Source organism: Protomyctophum parallelum, assembly GCF_964188405.1.
Source record: "Protomyctophum parallelum genome assembly, chromosome: 12".
NCBI classification, from domain to species: domain Eukaryota; kingdom Metazoa; phylum Chordata; class Actinopteri; order Myctophiformes; family Myctophidae; genus Protomyctophum; species Protomyctophum parallelum.
Window position 1 is genome coordinate 48,896,905 of NC_139712.1, and position 16,938 is coordinate 48,913,842.

At 41.4% G+C, this 16,938-nt stretch overlaps 1 protein-coding gene across 1 annotated transcript in view; it reads left to right on the forward strand.

The window, feature by feature from the left end:
- LOC310867695 (cadherin-18-like) overlaps positions 1–16,938 on the forward strand; it is a gene marked incomplete at both ends in the record, with an annotated part of 792,291 nt that overhangs the window by 660,377 nt on the left and 114,976 nt on the right. The window contains 1 exon segment of the mRNA XM_083777814.1: positions 7,527–7,646. Coding sequence (XP_083633940.1) covers positions 7,527–7,646 — 120 coding nt within the window.

Here is a 16,938-nt window from a genome sequence, read left to right on the forward strand (position 1 = left end):
TGAATGGTAGAGTGACTGATGTTAAGTCTGTTCAAACGTTACTCTTTTACCTGCGTGTTACTAACACTAACTTTACAAAGATGCCCCAGAACATCGGGATAAACCTGTGTAGTTTATGGCTGCTCCAACAGTCAGAGGCAACATGATACAAAGTGTACAAGTAATCTATACAGAAGTGTTTTACCTAAATCTGCCTCACGGCATAACCGGCAGATGTGAAAAATTAAGGGCAAAGGTGTGTGCGCACAATTTGGCATCGACCGGGCCAACGATTGCCCGGAGACGGACACACGGCGTGCAAAACATAATCTCCCCATGCGTTCAGCTGGTGGAGACAAGAAGACGTCAAAGACAATCTCATCATCATCATTTTATTTAACCCATTCTGACCGGGCACCCATTTTGGTGTCAGCGTCATGTCATGCTTTAGCTATTTAAAAATAGCAGATCTACAAGCTCATATCGCGCCACCGAGTGGCGCGATATGAGCTTGTAGGTCTGCTATTTTTGAAAAATCGAAGAGCGACTGACATTTTTAGAATCTGATCTCAGGTCAGAATGGGTTCATCAGACCAGTGTGTGTCCGGCGGAAACCTCGTATGAATCTGATCTCAGGTCAGAATGGGTTAACTCACGACCATGATCAAAATGGTATGGAGCACAGATTCATAAAAGTATACAATACAAAGATACAATACAATACACAATATGTACCGGTATATTACAGACATATCGAAAGGCTTTCACTATTTGAACAGTGGAAGATTTTTTTTCAGAAAAGCACCCAATTTATAGATGACTTTTAGTTTTTCAGATTTTAGTAATGCAATTAATTTAAACAGATGGGTGGGTAATACAATAAATTGGCAGGTATTTTTGCCTGAAATTCATCATGCTAGTATTCTTGCATTCCAACAAAACTATACTCATCTCCAATTCTGGCTTCATTACATACTGTAAGTTATACAAATCCTTCTTTTATACTTTTTAATACTTCTTTCCAGTACTTTATATCTACCGATGACCTTTGGGATTCTTGTGTTGTTTAGTCTAAAGTTGCAAATAGCCTGTCTATACTAACGGTTTTCCAATATTTTCTTCGCCTGTGCAACCCAAGGTGACACATGAACACCTGTGTTGAACAGGTTAACCCATTCTGACCTGAGATCAGATTCATACGAGTTTTCCACTGGACACACACTGGTCTGATTAACCCATTCTGACCTGAGATCAGATTCTAAAAATGTCAGTCGTTTTTTTTGATTTTTCAAAAATAGCAGACCTACAAGCTCATATCGCGCCACTCGGTGGCGCGATATGAGCTTGTAGATCTGCTATTTTTCAATAGCTAAAGCATAAAATGGGTGCCCGGTCAGAATGGGTTAAGCCAGGGATAGGCAACCTTTATTATCAGAAGAGCCATTTTTGGCCCAAAAACGTATTACAATTCTATCTGGAGCCGCAAAATATGTTTGCTTTGATAAAGCAAACTTTAATTATTCGTGGTCTGGTCTTTCAATATTACATTTTATTGTTTGCTGATTTCTCAAAGCATATCAAGTATTACTGTACCAGTAAAACAAACAGAGATGTCTTATCATGACATACATTCTTCTATTTTCCTTCATTAAATTTGATTCTTATTCTTATCTGCATGGTGTATATATAGGCAACATTGTTTTACAATATCAAAATGAAATAATAACTTTATGCCTACTACAAAGTCAATAATAAATGATGATTAAATGTACACAAAGAAAAGAAAAGGAAAACCTCTTATTCCTTTTCATACTTCTTTGCCGTAGCAACTGGGAGCCACGGGGAGAGGGCCTATGAGAGCCACACGTGGCTCTAGAGCCGCAGGTTGCCTACCCCTGGTTTAAGCAGACAGTCGTACATTATTCGACTCAGGTGCTATTTACATGAGGATGGTGTTCATATAAAACGGCAAAATAAAGTATCGTTTGCTGCTGTCATTTAGACGAGAACCGTGTTCACAGGAGGTGAAAACGCAACGAAGTGAAACCACCTCCCAGAGTGGAAATCTTTGAGAACGGTCTCCGTGTAAACAGTCAAAACGGTGGATCCGCAAAACTTGTGACATCATGGCTTACGTCAGCTCTGGTCGGCTCGCCCCGTGTCCTACGTTTTTACATGGTGTCATAGGCATGTGTCAGTTGCTAGGGAAACTAACAACAACAACCATGTCGGATAGTCCGGTGTGATGAGGACGCAACGTTTGTTTACTTCTGTGTAGTAGAACGGAAGTAGTTCTACGCATGCGTGACTTATGTCTATGGTTTATATAAGCGCTGCGTCACACGGACCCACAAGGACACGCGCCACCTAGCGACCTGGCATATATATGCATGCACTTTGTAGCGTGTTCATTCAATTGTGCGTTCTCGTGTAAATGGTCCAAAAAAATGAGAACGCAACGGGACTTTGACGTGTTATATGGAGATGGTCGCTGTCTAAAAGAGGCCTAAGTTTACTCTCTTCGCTCAACCGGGCCCATGCAGTACCCGATGAGTCTCTTTTTAACAGCGATACAAACTGGGTACCTCCTCAGCTCACCATACACCATATTACTACATGTAGTTGTTTTAACTTTTAGGATATACTTGAGAAATTTAAGATGTAATTTTAATCTTAAATGATCCATTATAATTCATAATAACTCCAAGGTATTTGAAACTATGGACAATCTCTAGATTGACTCCATTACAAACAAACTTTAATTTGCTAGTGTCAGCTTTTCTAATTTTTTTACAGAAACCACACATCATGTCTATTGCCTTCTGCAATCCCTCCTTTGTATTTGACTTGACAATTGTGTCATCCGTGTATAATAATAATACCAAAAGCTGGAAATAGCTATCAATAAGTGGGTCGTCATAATTAATAGACTGACAGCCATTGTGAAAAAGGTAATCCTCCAGGTCGTTGATAGTCGATGAGAATAATGAGAATGAGAATAATAATGGTGACAGATTTCCCCCCTGTTTTACTCCAGCTAAACTAAAAGGAATCTGATTTCATGCCATTAACAATGGTCCCTCCAGACTGTATCGAATGCCTTACTGTAATCAATAAAGGAACAGAATAATCTCTTCTTTTTAAAGCAAAATAATTCAACAATGTGCTTCAAGAGAAAAATAGTAGTTTTTCTAACCCTCTAACACCCGCATAAATTTCTACTTGCAAAAAATAGATTTCAACCTTACTACTACTTTGTACTACTAGGACTAAGACTAAAAAGTGTTAAAAAAATAAAAAAATTAAGTTTGATGAAAAATGTATAATAATTATATAATAATATAATAAATTAATAATTTACATTTTGGGGATATCTTTCACAATAATGAATAAAACATGTTCTAGACATTCTAATGATCACAAAAAAACATATATTACAATTATTTTACCTACTTTTATTAGGGTAAAGGTCAAAAGTCTTAGGTTAAAGAGTCCAGACATTATTTTTTTGTGAATTTCAGCCTCTGTGGGGGGTATTTATATGCAAATATCATGACCAATGGCATTGCAATGAACATCACTGATGACGTTTAGGTGAAAAAAGAACAGAAAAAAAAAAAAAAAAATAGTAATTAAATTAAATAAATGTGTTGCTAAAAAGCAACGCTGGGTGTTAGAGGGCTAAAGCCTGCCTGGGTTTCCCTCAAGATAGAATTGTCCTCACAGAAATTCTCACTGCCATGGGCTCAAGTAGGTAAATATTTGTCTGCAAATGAGTTAAACAGTTGAGGTAATGGTGGCTGTAGCTATTGGGGAATCTGCTGCAGGCATGACTGCCAGCTTGATGGGAGAGGAGAGCCGGGTCGTGTTAGGCACAGCCGCCACAGTAATATGTAATGGCTTATGATAGATTAAAACTATGCGAGTGTGTAGTGTGTAGTGTTGACTTTGACAAGATTGGTGCCCGTTTATGGTGTGCAAGGTCATTTTCCACTGATGGCAGATGTACTGTATATAGTGGTACGGCAGTAATCATTTATTCTGTTCGAAAAACCTAGAGTTTTTAAAAGGGCTATTATGTTTTGTGGTGGCCTTCGCAATAAGTCAACTTAGGACAGTAGAAAAAGAGACAGATTGAAACCAATAGGAGGTGATGAAAGGCACGTTGATGCACATAAGATTATTTATGTGCCCAGGACCCTAACCCATTCTGAACGGGAACCCATTTTGGTGTTGGCATCATGTTATGCTTTAGCTATTGAAAAATAGCAGATCTACAAGCTCATATCGCGCCACCGAGTGGCGCGATACGAGCTTGTAGGTCTGCTATTTTTGAAAAATCGAAGACACTTTTAGAATCTGATCTCAGGTCAGAATGGGTTAATAATGAAACTGTCAGGATGTAATAGACATTTTTAGAATCTGATCTCAGGTCAGAATGGGCTAATAGAAAGATGATCTGGCGTATACTCTGAGCACGGTGAAATATATCCATGGGTTCCACATCCATTTGATTCCCATCTGAACACATTCTGAAGTACAGTGTAACTACAGCGTACTGGACTGAAGCGCTTCTATAATGGGCTCTCGGAAATCGGTTTGGAGAATAATGTGTTCATACTCTGTGTAGGCACATTTCCAGCAAGGCTTTTTTTTTCAGTCAGGTACTTTAATAATGGCACTCCTGTTGGAAAAGTATTTCGAAAAAAAGAAGAAATGAATTGCAGCAGATGAACACTTTAGCTGAAATGCATTGTGGGCTATTGCAGTCACTTTATAAGTACATTAGCAGTTATATTGTGTGTGAATTGAAAGGATACGTTACATTATCAATCTCTTTTGGGCCGGGAGTGTGTTGTGAGAGATTTACCAATACACAATCTAATTATCTCCTAGTGCTATAGCAGTGGTTTTCAAAATGGTCACGCTCAAGGCACTTTCTTCATAAAGAACATTTTACAATGAGAAATGGGCAATGGGATTAGGGACTTCAGTCTTTTTTTCCCCAGCAGCCATGTGAATGCATTTGAATTTCAATTCAGCATGGCTTCCCAATAGAAGGGAAGGTGGCAGAACCCAAAGTAATAGTTCATACAGTTCATTCACTACCACGGACGGTAAACAAATCACAGTGCCTGCTTTCAGTCGATATAATAAAAGCCCCTTTCTAAAATGCAATGGCCACATGCATCACAGATTCCCGCTCTCAACAAAGGATGTACAGTATTAAAAGCTCTGTCCTGGAATCAGTCATAAATGGAGACAAAATCCATACAATCCCAACCACACTGCCGCCACATGGTAAATAAAATACATCAAAATAAATACGTAAACAAATATACATTTTGATGCTATACTGAGTTTTCCATACAAATTGTATTGTACTACTGATGAATTGGGTACAATGAAAACAGGTCCCCTGCATGTGGCTTTTGGGTTTATCCTTTTAGCATAACCGTTGACTGTACGACCAGTTTTTTCCTCACACACATTTCTGTGTTGATGCAGCTACAGTACTGTGGTGCACGTGCATGCACTACTTGTGGTGCACGTGCACTACTTGTTAATATTATAGTATTCAGGCAATCAATTCAACCTAGTTGGTACTACTACTCCAACAGGCAGATGCTGCGCTCACACACGCTCACACTAGCGGCAAAGCTAGTCATTTCCAACTAGAAAAAGTGCCCTTCTGGGCACAGGTCTCCACCAGGATAGGAATGTAGGGCATTGCAGCTTGCCTTCATCTGGTGGTTGGATAAAAGGGCAACAAAAGTAAATTAGAGGTAAAAACACTTTTCGGCCAGTTATAGCGCCACCTTGAGGCTGAGTTGAAATTGTTCATGTGGCATTTCGTCCTCGGCCTAGTGGGAATGTGCGTGCACAATTTCACGGAAATCACGCGATGTGTTCATGATTTGCAGCATTTTGTTTGAAACTGAGCACTCCTGTGAACTTTGGAAGCCAATCTTAACCAATCAGGAGATTGGAGTCTGAGAAATCTGAAAGACCCGTTTCGTTGAATGGCTCTAGAGAGACTGTGTACCAATTTGCGCGATGTTTGGACAAAATCTGTAGGTGTACTGTGCAAAAACTTGTTTTGCACAAAGCGGCCTCCTGGTGGCGCTATAACAGGCCGTTCTGGGAATTTTGGGGCAGAGGTTCATCGTTGGCATCCAGGGAGTGTGTGTGCAAAATTTGGCATCGACCGGGTTAACGGTGCGGGAGATTAGCAGCTCACGGACACACACACACACACACGGACAGAGTGCAAAACATACTCTCCCCCCATGCCTTCGGCCTGGTGGAGACAATGAAGACAAGTGACATGAAGCTATAAAGTGACGCCCTTCTGTTATTAGACTGCTGACCTAACTCACTACACTGACGTGTTTAGAGTGGGCTCAGGGATCAATGTCTGTTCTTTGTTAAATGTCTGTTTGTACAAGACCAAGGAAAGGACCACAGTGGAAAGGCTCTTACATTGTTGTGTTTTCTTATCCTTGACGTGTCATTTCATTGAAAGCATTGTATTGTGCTTGTATTTCTCTTTTTTTTAGCATACCGTTCAATAAATCAATCAATCAATCCATACATCATTGGCTCAAATAAGGCTCATGACAGGATTTCCTTTCATTCTCCTCTGTACTGTCCACTATTGTTTTATTTGATTCTTGAGTAAAATAAACCAAACAAATCTTAGAACCTGGGGGTTATTATTGATTCTGAATTGAATTTTAATTCACACATTAATCATGTTACCAAGATTGCCTTTTTTCACCTTAGAAATATTGCACGAATCAGAGCCTATTTGTCCTTGGACGATGCAAAAACGCTAATCCACGCCTTTGTTTTTTCTCGGCTTGATTACTGCAATGCGCTCTTGTCAGGACTGCCTAAGAAAACAACTGACAGACTACAACTTGTCCAAAATGCAGCAGCTAGAGTTGTAACTAGAACTAAGATGAGAGAACATATTACTCCAGTTTTGGCATCACTGCACTGGCTTCCTGTTGTTTTTAGGATTGATTTTAAAATTATTTTACTTGTCTATAAAGCTCTCAATGGTCTCGCACCTTCCTACCTACATGACTGCCTGCCTAAATATGTCCCAAACCGCCCGCTAAGGTCTTCCACTGCTGGCCTGCTCGCTTTGCCTAAAAGAATAGCAACTAAAAAATACGGGGAAGCAGCTTTTTGCTTCTACAGGCCGTCGACATGGAACAAGCTCCCTCTGTACCTTCGTCAGGCAGCCTCTGTAGACATTTATTTTTATTTTTTATTCTGCTTGTTTTTAATGTCGTTGCCTTATTTTATCTGTTCTTATCTTTGTACCATTGTCCTATTGTTTTAACTGCTTGCCTGTTTTAATGCTGTTTTGTTTTGCTTTTATTATCTTTTCTGCTCTGTAAAGCACTTTGAGTTTGAGCTACATTTATGTATGAAAGGTGCTATATAAATAAAGTTTATTATTATTATTATTATTATTATTATGGCGAGGATAGCGAGACAAGTGAAATAATAATTCTGCTGTTTTTCATTCGCAGGCACATCCGTGTTCCAAGTCACGGCCACCGATGCCGACGATCCCACATATGGAAACAGTGCGAGGATCGTGTACAGCATTCTACAAGGACAGCCATATTTCTCCGTCGATCCCAAAACAGGTGCAGTTGCAAAATGTGCATGGCTGGCATGCAGTGTTGAGACGTGTGTGAATGTTCATGTCCTTGCAGCTGTGCTAATTATCATTGCAAAGTCGAATGGAGGTGTTTCTTTCCAAAAAGTGCTACACACTCACCTTGGGACTATGTACCTGATGTAATGTTTGCCTACTGCTCATTGATCCAATGATGACGAAAACACAGGACATGATGTTAAGTCCAAAGTGCCTATAGGGACTCTGCAAGGCAGGGGCGTCCTACACCCTGAGCCAGGCTTTGCACTTGGCCGCATACCTAAATGTAATCGTAGATGAGTGTGCCATTGAAGTTCTCACCATTTCATAATCAAAAGGCTTTAACCCATTCTGAACGGAGATCAGATTCATACGAGGTTTCCGCCGGACACACACTGGTCTGATGAACCCATTCTGACCTGAGATCAGATTCTAAAAATGTCAGTCGCTCTTTGATTTTTCAAAAATAGCAGACCTACAAGCTCGTATCGCGCCACTCGGTGGCGCGATATGAGCTTGTAGATCTGCTATTTTTAAATAGCTAAAGCATAACATGATGCTGACACCAAAATGGGTGCCCGGTCAGAATGGGTTAAATGAGCTTCAATTAGAATTGCCATTCATGTACCAAATCATTGCAACGTGTTACGACCTTGTGTTCTACTTCAATGCCTGCCGTTATCTTGGAATGAATGAAATGAAAGGAGAGCTGATGTGGAGAAGCGGCTTTGGGCTTCTTTTTATGCAAAGTTGCTTGTAAATATTGGTAGTTATTGTGGGTTGAGGTTGTTTTAGGCTTGTTTCTACGCTTTCTAAGTACTCAAAGACGCTTAAACTAAAGTGTAGTTACTTATTTTGGGCTTGCTGTGTTGTTTAAACCGCACTTGGTTCTCAACCAAACACAAAATGAACGTGCAATTTGTCCACAAACACGAACAACCATATGGAAATATGTTGTGCCAGGGACCCCACACCAGATGTGTGTTGTTAAAATGTTTCAAAAGATACACAATATTTTTCCCCCTCCAACATTGTTTTTGAAAATAGCAGATCTACAAGCTCACAGCATGCCAAGCTTGTCGATTGTAGTAATACAATAATTTTAATTAAAGTGCTTGTGTGTCCTATACAAGCTTCTTTTGGGCTTGACCTGGTTGCGTGCTTCTCTCACTAAATACTATGGCAACACGTGACTGTCACTGTGCACTGCATGCTCTGGCAAGTATATCAAGTATATCTTACTGTAGCATGTGCACAAGATCGTAAAAGGCAGCACAACGTGACCACAATGGAGTGATGGACTGACCTTATTGCTACTGCTGTGCACACCTCCATCTTCCCTTTTAGAAAGGCCATAACCGGCTCTTCGGGGGTCAGAGGATACATTTGCGGTGATGCTTTTGCTGTTGTTCTACAAAAATAAATCTATCTTTTGTCTGAATGGTCCTTTCTATGAAATGTTAATACTGTAGACCCCGAAGAGTGCAAGATATCTACCTTTGATGAGAGCAGCGCTTGAGTGCACTGGTATTTTTCATGCATGCCGTGAGAGACAGTGAGTGCTAGACAAAGGAAAAAGGATAATGGAGATGAGGAAATAGCACTGCGAGTGCTTCTGTGCTGTGCACACATGCTGTGCATGTGAAAGAAGGTTGTGATGTTGACAAAATGCAAACAAATCATTCGTCCTCTGGGTCAACTGGAGCAACGACCCCCACGTATAGTTCTCTTGGCCCCGCGCCCACGGAGACGATGTAAGCTAATGTAAAGACACGAAGGATTTGGTGAACGAGCGGCACAAACAAAGTGTGCTGAAAGTGTCACCTCCTGCCAACAGGAGAACATGGTTCATGTTGACAACGGAATTTCACTGCAGTGAAAAGCATTACAAAAAAAAAGTCTAAAACTAAATATATGTTATGTACTGTATGTGCACTGGTAATGAGAAAAATCTCTCTCTATCTCTCTCTTTCTCTCTACTACATTGGATCCATTATCGCCGACATCATCAGCAACTATATATATATATATATAATATGGTATGTTGTTATTCTGTAGCGATGCTTAGTAGCGATTTCTCCTTTGCTTCAGTATGCAGTAGCTACCGCACCCAGAACACGTTTTTTTTTGCTGACTCAGCATCTTGTCTACATTGTAATTCTGTGCGGGGTATGCTGAGGACGTGATGGAGGACGTTGGCAGGTCTCTCTCTCTCTCTCTCTCTCTCTCTGTCCCCCCAGCACACACACACACACACACACACACACACACACACACACACACACACACACACACACACACACACACACACACACACACACACACACACACACACACACACACACACACACACACACACACACACACACACACACACACACCACATTATTCCTTGTACACATTAACGAAGGTCTCATGCTCCTGCAAAACGCCTATTATTATTATATTTCTATTAAAGAAAAGGCTCCAGTTGCTCAAGTCGCTCCAGTGCTTTCCTTTTTCCTACTATGGAAATCTGTAGATCTGTAGATCCTACTATGGAAATCTGTAGATCTGTAGATCTTGCTCCTGAGATGCACCAGACCAGCCAGATTCTGGCTTGAGGTGCGGTTGGAAGTTCCCTTTAATCCTTACTCAATCAATTTAAGGGAGGAACGTGTAACTCTTGGACTGTGTACTTAAGGCCAAGTTTGAGGTACTTTTACTTCACTGTAAGAGTATTTCCATTTTCTTATACTTTTATTTCTACTCCACATCTCAGAGTCCAATATTGCACTTTTTATTCCACCACAATAATTAGAAAACATTAGTTACTACTAGTTACTTTACAGATGTTGTTTATTATTACAAAACACACTGACCGCTTCAGCCATATATATATATTTCGGCCATTTGAAAATAGCAGATCTACAAGCTCACAATGCGCCGCGATGTGACACATTGTGAGCTTGCACAGTAAATCTGTAGATCTGTAGATCGGTTAATTTCGAAAGATTTTTGTATACATTTTGAGCTTCTAAAATGGCACATTCCGCACATTGAGTTTTACTTTTGTACTTGGGTACTCAAAGTACATTTTGAAGCTTGTAACAGAGCCTATCTACAACTGCAGTATTGATACTGTTAACTTAAGTAGAAAACGTGAGTAATTCTTCCACCACTGACTCTGAAAAAGCACTGGATGTGTTTGAGAACCTTGGGGCATGTGTGTCTCCTCGAGGCCACCACAGCCGAGCAGCTGGGGCAGTGTTCTCGCTCGGTTTAATCACAGCATGTCAATCACAAAGAGCTGTTGTTTTAGCCCTGAAACAGCAGCAGTGGTGCCTGTGGTGGGGAAAAAAAGTTCTCAAATGTTCTACTTAAAGATGGAGTGCCACAATTTTTGTATTTTTCCAGTTTTTCATGTGTCTATGAGGTGACCGTACTTCATTAGACACCCTGGAGTTGTTTTTATGTGTAATGGTGTATTGACTTTGTATTTAGGGTTTCTTCCTGGAGGCTGAACCCTTGACAGTCAAACGGGCCAATGAAGTAAACAGTGATATAGTGACACCACACTATCAGCCCCTCCCCTAACCCCTCCCCCTTTATCATACAACTACAGCTGTGGGTGTGGCTTCAGTTCAGGTGGATCACCACCCATCACCACCCACCAGACAAACCAGGCATACTTAATGAACTGGTGGGCGTGTCCACATAAAAGCATGATTTTAACAAATACTGTACACTTTTTGGAAAAAGTTCTTCCCCCTTATATTGTAATAATACCTGATGATCATGTTTTAGGGTGGAAAAAAATGGTGGCACTCCATCTTTAAGTAAACGTACCAATACTGCAATGTGGAAATACTCAAGTAAAAGTCCGGAAAAGTAAATATTTCAAATAATTGTAGTGGAGTAAATAGTGAGATAATAATAATAATAACTACATGCACTCTGTCGAGGTGCCAACTTGTGCTGTGCGCAAGCAGAGCGTGCAAGTATGCTGCTATACTAACTATTGTCTATTACTGTTACTGTCTATTACAACTCCTGGTCGACAGTCGACGGCAGCGTCCTCACTTCCCACATTCACACACCAATGGTGGCGAGCTCACACCGCCCGACTCATTGGAGGCAATCTCTAGGGATCAGTGTCTTGTCTGGTCTGTCCCCCCAGGACACTTTGACATGTAGACAGGAGGAGCAGGGATTAGAACCAGCGACCCGTGGATGATCATTGGACGACCTGCTCTACCCCCCCGAGCCACAGCCGCCCCATGCAGTGGAGTAGAAGTACAAGTACTGACATTTGGAATTACTCCAATAAAGTAAATAATATCTCAAAATTGCATTTAAGTGCAGTACTTGAGTACATGTACTTTACAGTACACCACTGGACGGACACACGCGCACGCACGCACACATGCACGCACGCACACACGCACACACACACACACACACACACACTTTTTTTTGGATCTCGCCCTGTGAACTTGCTTCCAGAAATAGCAAGGTCAGGTGGCTTCACAGATCCTGTAAGTTGTAAGGAGAAATAATGTAGTGACAGAAGGTAGTGGTGGCTTTTGGCCTGGACATATGGTCCTGGGAGAAACCATGAGGGGACTGTCTCAGGCTTGACCTAAATCCCCCCCACACACAGAGAGAGAGAGAGAGAGAGAGAGAGAGAGAGAGAGAGAGAGACTTTAAGATTTCCCCATAAGAAATTGTGTGTTGATCAAGTTCCAGTTATGATACATAATAATTTCATGATGGTAAATGACAAAAATATAAATGTGACAATGTGACAGAAGTAAAATGATTGCTTTTTGGTTAATTAACCAACTAAATGAGTGCAGTAAATGATTGCTTTTTGGTTAATTAACCAACTAAATGAGAGCTCACCATGTGTTTCTGGTAATATCCAAAATCAGAATTGTTTGATTACAATGATTGCTGCTGATACTGCTACTATTACTCAGGGCCGTGCAGAGAGCATTGAGGGGGCAGGGGCTCAAACTCCAGAAAAGGGCACATGTAATAATAATAATAAAACTTTATTTGTATAGCACCTTTCATGACATGAAATGCAGCTCAAAGTGCTTTACAGAGCATTGGAGAAAAAAGAAAAGAAAAGCAAGGCAACGACAATAAACAAGCAGTAATGCAATACAGTGAGGACATGAATAACAAAAAATAAAAGATCAATTAAAAGTAAATGTTGTAGAAGTGGGTCTTGAGCTGTGCTTAAAAAATGTCTACAGAGGCTGCCTGACGAAGGTACAGTGGGAGCTTGTTCCATGCCGACGGCCCGTAGAAGCAAAAAGCTGCTTCCCTGTATTATTTAGTTGCCATTTTTTTAGGCAAAGCGGGACATATTTAGGCAGGCAGTCATGTAGGTAGGAAGGTGCGAGACCATTGAGAGCTTGATACACAAGTAAAATTATTTTAAAATCAATCCTAAAAACAACCGGAAGCCAGTGCAGTGATGCCAAAACTGGAGTAATATGTTCTCTCATCTTAGTTATAGTTAAAACTCTGGCTGCTGCATTTTGGACAAGTTGTAATCTGTCAGTTGTTTTCTTAGGCAGTCCTGAAAAAAGTGCATTGCAGTAATCAAGCCGAGAAAAAACAAAGGCGTGGATTAGCGTTTTTCCATCGTCCAAGGACAAATAGGCTCTGATTCATGCAATATTTCTAAAGTGAAAAAAATGTGTGAATGTGTGAATTAAAATTCAATTCAGAATCAATAATGACCCCCAGGTTCTTTACTGTACTGTTACTTTCTACAGTCAGGTTGCCAAGTCTGCTTATTATTGATTATTTCTGCTCACTAGAACCGATTATGAGAACTTCTGTCTTATCCTCATTTAGCTTGAGAAAGTTCTCACTCATCCAACATTTGATGCTAGACAGACATCTGACAGACAGACATGTGGTCTTTTTGTGGGGTCCGTCCCTTGTGCCATTTCAAAATAAGCAAAATGTTCTCATTAGTCTGAAACTAAAACTGACTGATGGCAGATTAAAAGATAATTCATTATGATAGTGGAATTATTTGTCAAAGGTTCGTCTTGAAGGGCCAATATGGCACTTATTGGCCCCCCACACAAGCCCTTATTGGCCCCCACACAAGCCCTTATTGGCTCCCCACATAAGCCCTTATTTGCCCCCCACACAAGCCCTTTTTGGCCCCCACATAAGCCCTTATTTGCCCTCCACACAAGCCCTTTTTGGCCCCCACACAAGCCCTTATTGGCCCCCCACACAAGCCCTTTTTGGCCCCCCACACAAGCCCTTATTGGCCCCCACACAAGCCCTTATTGGCCCCCCACACAAGCCCTTATTGGCTCCCCACATAAGCCCTTATTTGCCCCCCACACAAGCCCTTTTTGGCCCCCACATAAGCCCTTATTTGCCCTCCACACAAGCCCTTTTTGGCCCCCACACAAGCCCTTATTGGCCCCCCACACAAGCCCTTTTTGGCCCCCCACACAAGCCCTTATTGGCCCCCACACAAGCCCTTATTGGCCCCCCACACAAGCCCTTATTGGCCCCCCACACAAGCCCTTATCCCCCCCCCCCACTAGCCCTTATTGGCCTCCACATAAGCTCATATTGGCCCCCCACATCACACCCCCCCCCCCACATACCCTTATGTGGCAAAACACGTGCAGAGCCCCCCTCTGCATACTACTACTACTACTACTAATATGAATAATAATATGAATAATAATTATATGAATAATATGAATAAACCTATACCAACAGCAGGTTTGATTATATTCAGACTTTTTCAGTCAAGGACAGCATTTTTTTTCACATGCTGTGATTGCCAAAGAGTTGACCATTAACATTCTGTGAAGTGAGTAGATTAGCATTCATTGTCAGTCTTAAGTACACTTCAACCGGACATATGGACACTTTCACCTACTTGAAACAGTAGGCTATGCTGCAGCCGAGTGATTTCACCACTGTGCACATTTAGCCATTTGGCTGTGGGCCAGTATTAAGTGGACATTTCTGGAATTTTGGAATTATCATTTCCCAGTACGACACTAATAGATGTGACTCAAACAAGGACAGAATAGAGAGCAGAATGTCCTTTCCATACAAACCATAAACAAATCAATTCAGTAATGGTAAATGGTAAATGGTGCATTTATATAGCGCCTTTATCCAAGGCGCTTTACAGAGATTGTGCATTACATTCACCCATTCACACACCCATTCATACACCGATGGCAGCGGAAACCATGCAAGGCACCAACTAGCACATCGGGAGCAATTAGGGGTTCAGTATCTTGCTCAAGGACACTTCGACAGTAACTCTGGGGGAGCCCGGGTTCGAACTGGCAAACTTACGGTTACCATCCAGGCACTCTACCCCTGAGCCACCGCCGCCAATGCATGTGTCACCTATTGCAATAGGTGACACATGTCACCTGTCATATATCATACATAACATATCACACATGTCACCTGTCATATACAGTTATGTCACATAATTATAGTGTCTTATTGTCACCTTTTGCATAAGTCACTTATCGCATACAGTATGTCACCTATCGCATATGTCACCTAGTGCATACAGTATGCCACCTATTGCATAATGTCACCCACCACATGTCCAGTACCACATGATTCCTCGCACACTGTAGCCTATGTCTCTAGATTTTTCTTACTCTCCTTTCCCCCCTCCTCTTCTTTTCTCTTTCTGAAAACAACAAGAACGATAGAGCTGGCACAAAAAACAACATTTGCCCACTTCTTTACACCTTTAATTGTGATGTGACAATAAAGTTGATTCTCTGACATCCCCAGCCATGATGGCTATTATGTGTATACCTCGTCTGGACATGAGCCTAGTATGCCACAGGGACTTGATTGCTGAATGCAAGCAGGGGCTACATTTATTCAATTATTTTGTATAGTCTTTGGTATGACCCGGCCATGGGATTGAATTATTGCAATTACAAAGACTGCTCCGGTAAAACATGGGTACATAGTGCATCTAATGTGGCTCTGTCCGGAAATTTGGGTGGAAGTTAAAAACCAAATATCAATTGTAATGGGTGTAGGATTTAAGATTTAAGAGAATCCTTAGTATTATATGGTACTTATGCAAGGTTGTCAATGTTACAAGGTTGGCTCCACAATGTTCTGCAGCTGCTCCCACTAGTAAAGCTCACACATGCTCTCCAAGGAGAGAGCTAGTTTGGGGTCCAGTTGTGGAAATATTGGAGGAGAATATGCAGAAATAATTATCAAGGGGTTTTGCAAAAGGAACCAAATTAAAGAACCAAGTTCCTGTCAAATACAAAGGTGTTATTAGTTCGAAGACAATATGAATATACAAGTATATATACTGTATATATATGTAGCAGCACGAAACGTGTAGCATGCACACGCCCAGTCAGCCAAGGAAGAGCCTCCTCCATGGTGGCAATAGCAAGCCACTTCACATTACTGATCTATTAAAAAAAGGAACTGTTTTTCTATAAATATGTGATTCAACTTTTAGCACAGGTGGGAATCTGTGTTTTCTCACTATCCCATTGGACACAATTTCAAATAATAACAATCCTTAGTCAAGTTGTGGTCGTGGCAAAGCATACCATCCCCCCTTGCAGACCGTGTTTAGACCATTCTGACCTGAGATCAGATTCATACGAGGTTTCCGCCGGACACACACTGGTCTGATGAACCCATTCTGACCTGAGATCAGATTCTAAAAATGTCAGTCGCTCTTCGATTTTTCAAAAATAGCAGACCTACAAGCTCGTATCGCGCCACTCGGTGGCGCGATATGAGCTTGTAGATCTGCTATTTTTAAATAGCTAAAGCATAACATGATGCTGACACCAAATGGGTGCCCGTTCAGAATGGGTTAGAAGAAGACGTTTGTCGGAAATCATTTGAGCGATCACTCCGAGGACGCCAGGGAGGACATTTTGAATTCCATCCACCCCCGGAGGAGGTCGTGTTATGTTGTTCCCTTCAATAGATGCAGATAAATTGACTGTTAGGCACCACATTACCCCGGGGAGCTCCCTGCCTGGGACAAGGTAATTCAATTTGGTCTCTTTAGGGGAATGCTATAGCTTTGGTCTGTGTCTTGGGCACTGAAACATACTACACTGAAAGCATTGTTTGTTTTACACTGGCTGGTTCCCACCTGGACAGGCCACTGGTGGATGTCAGTGTGGTTATGTTTGTTTTACACTGGCTGGTTCCCTAACCTGGACAGGCCACTGGTGGATGTCAGTGTGGTTATGTTTGTTTTACACTGGCTGGTTCCC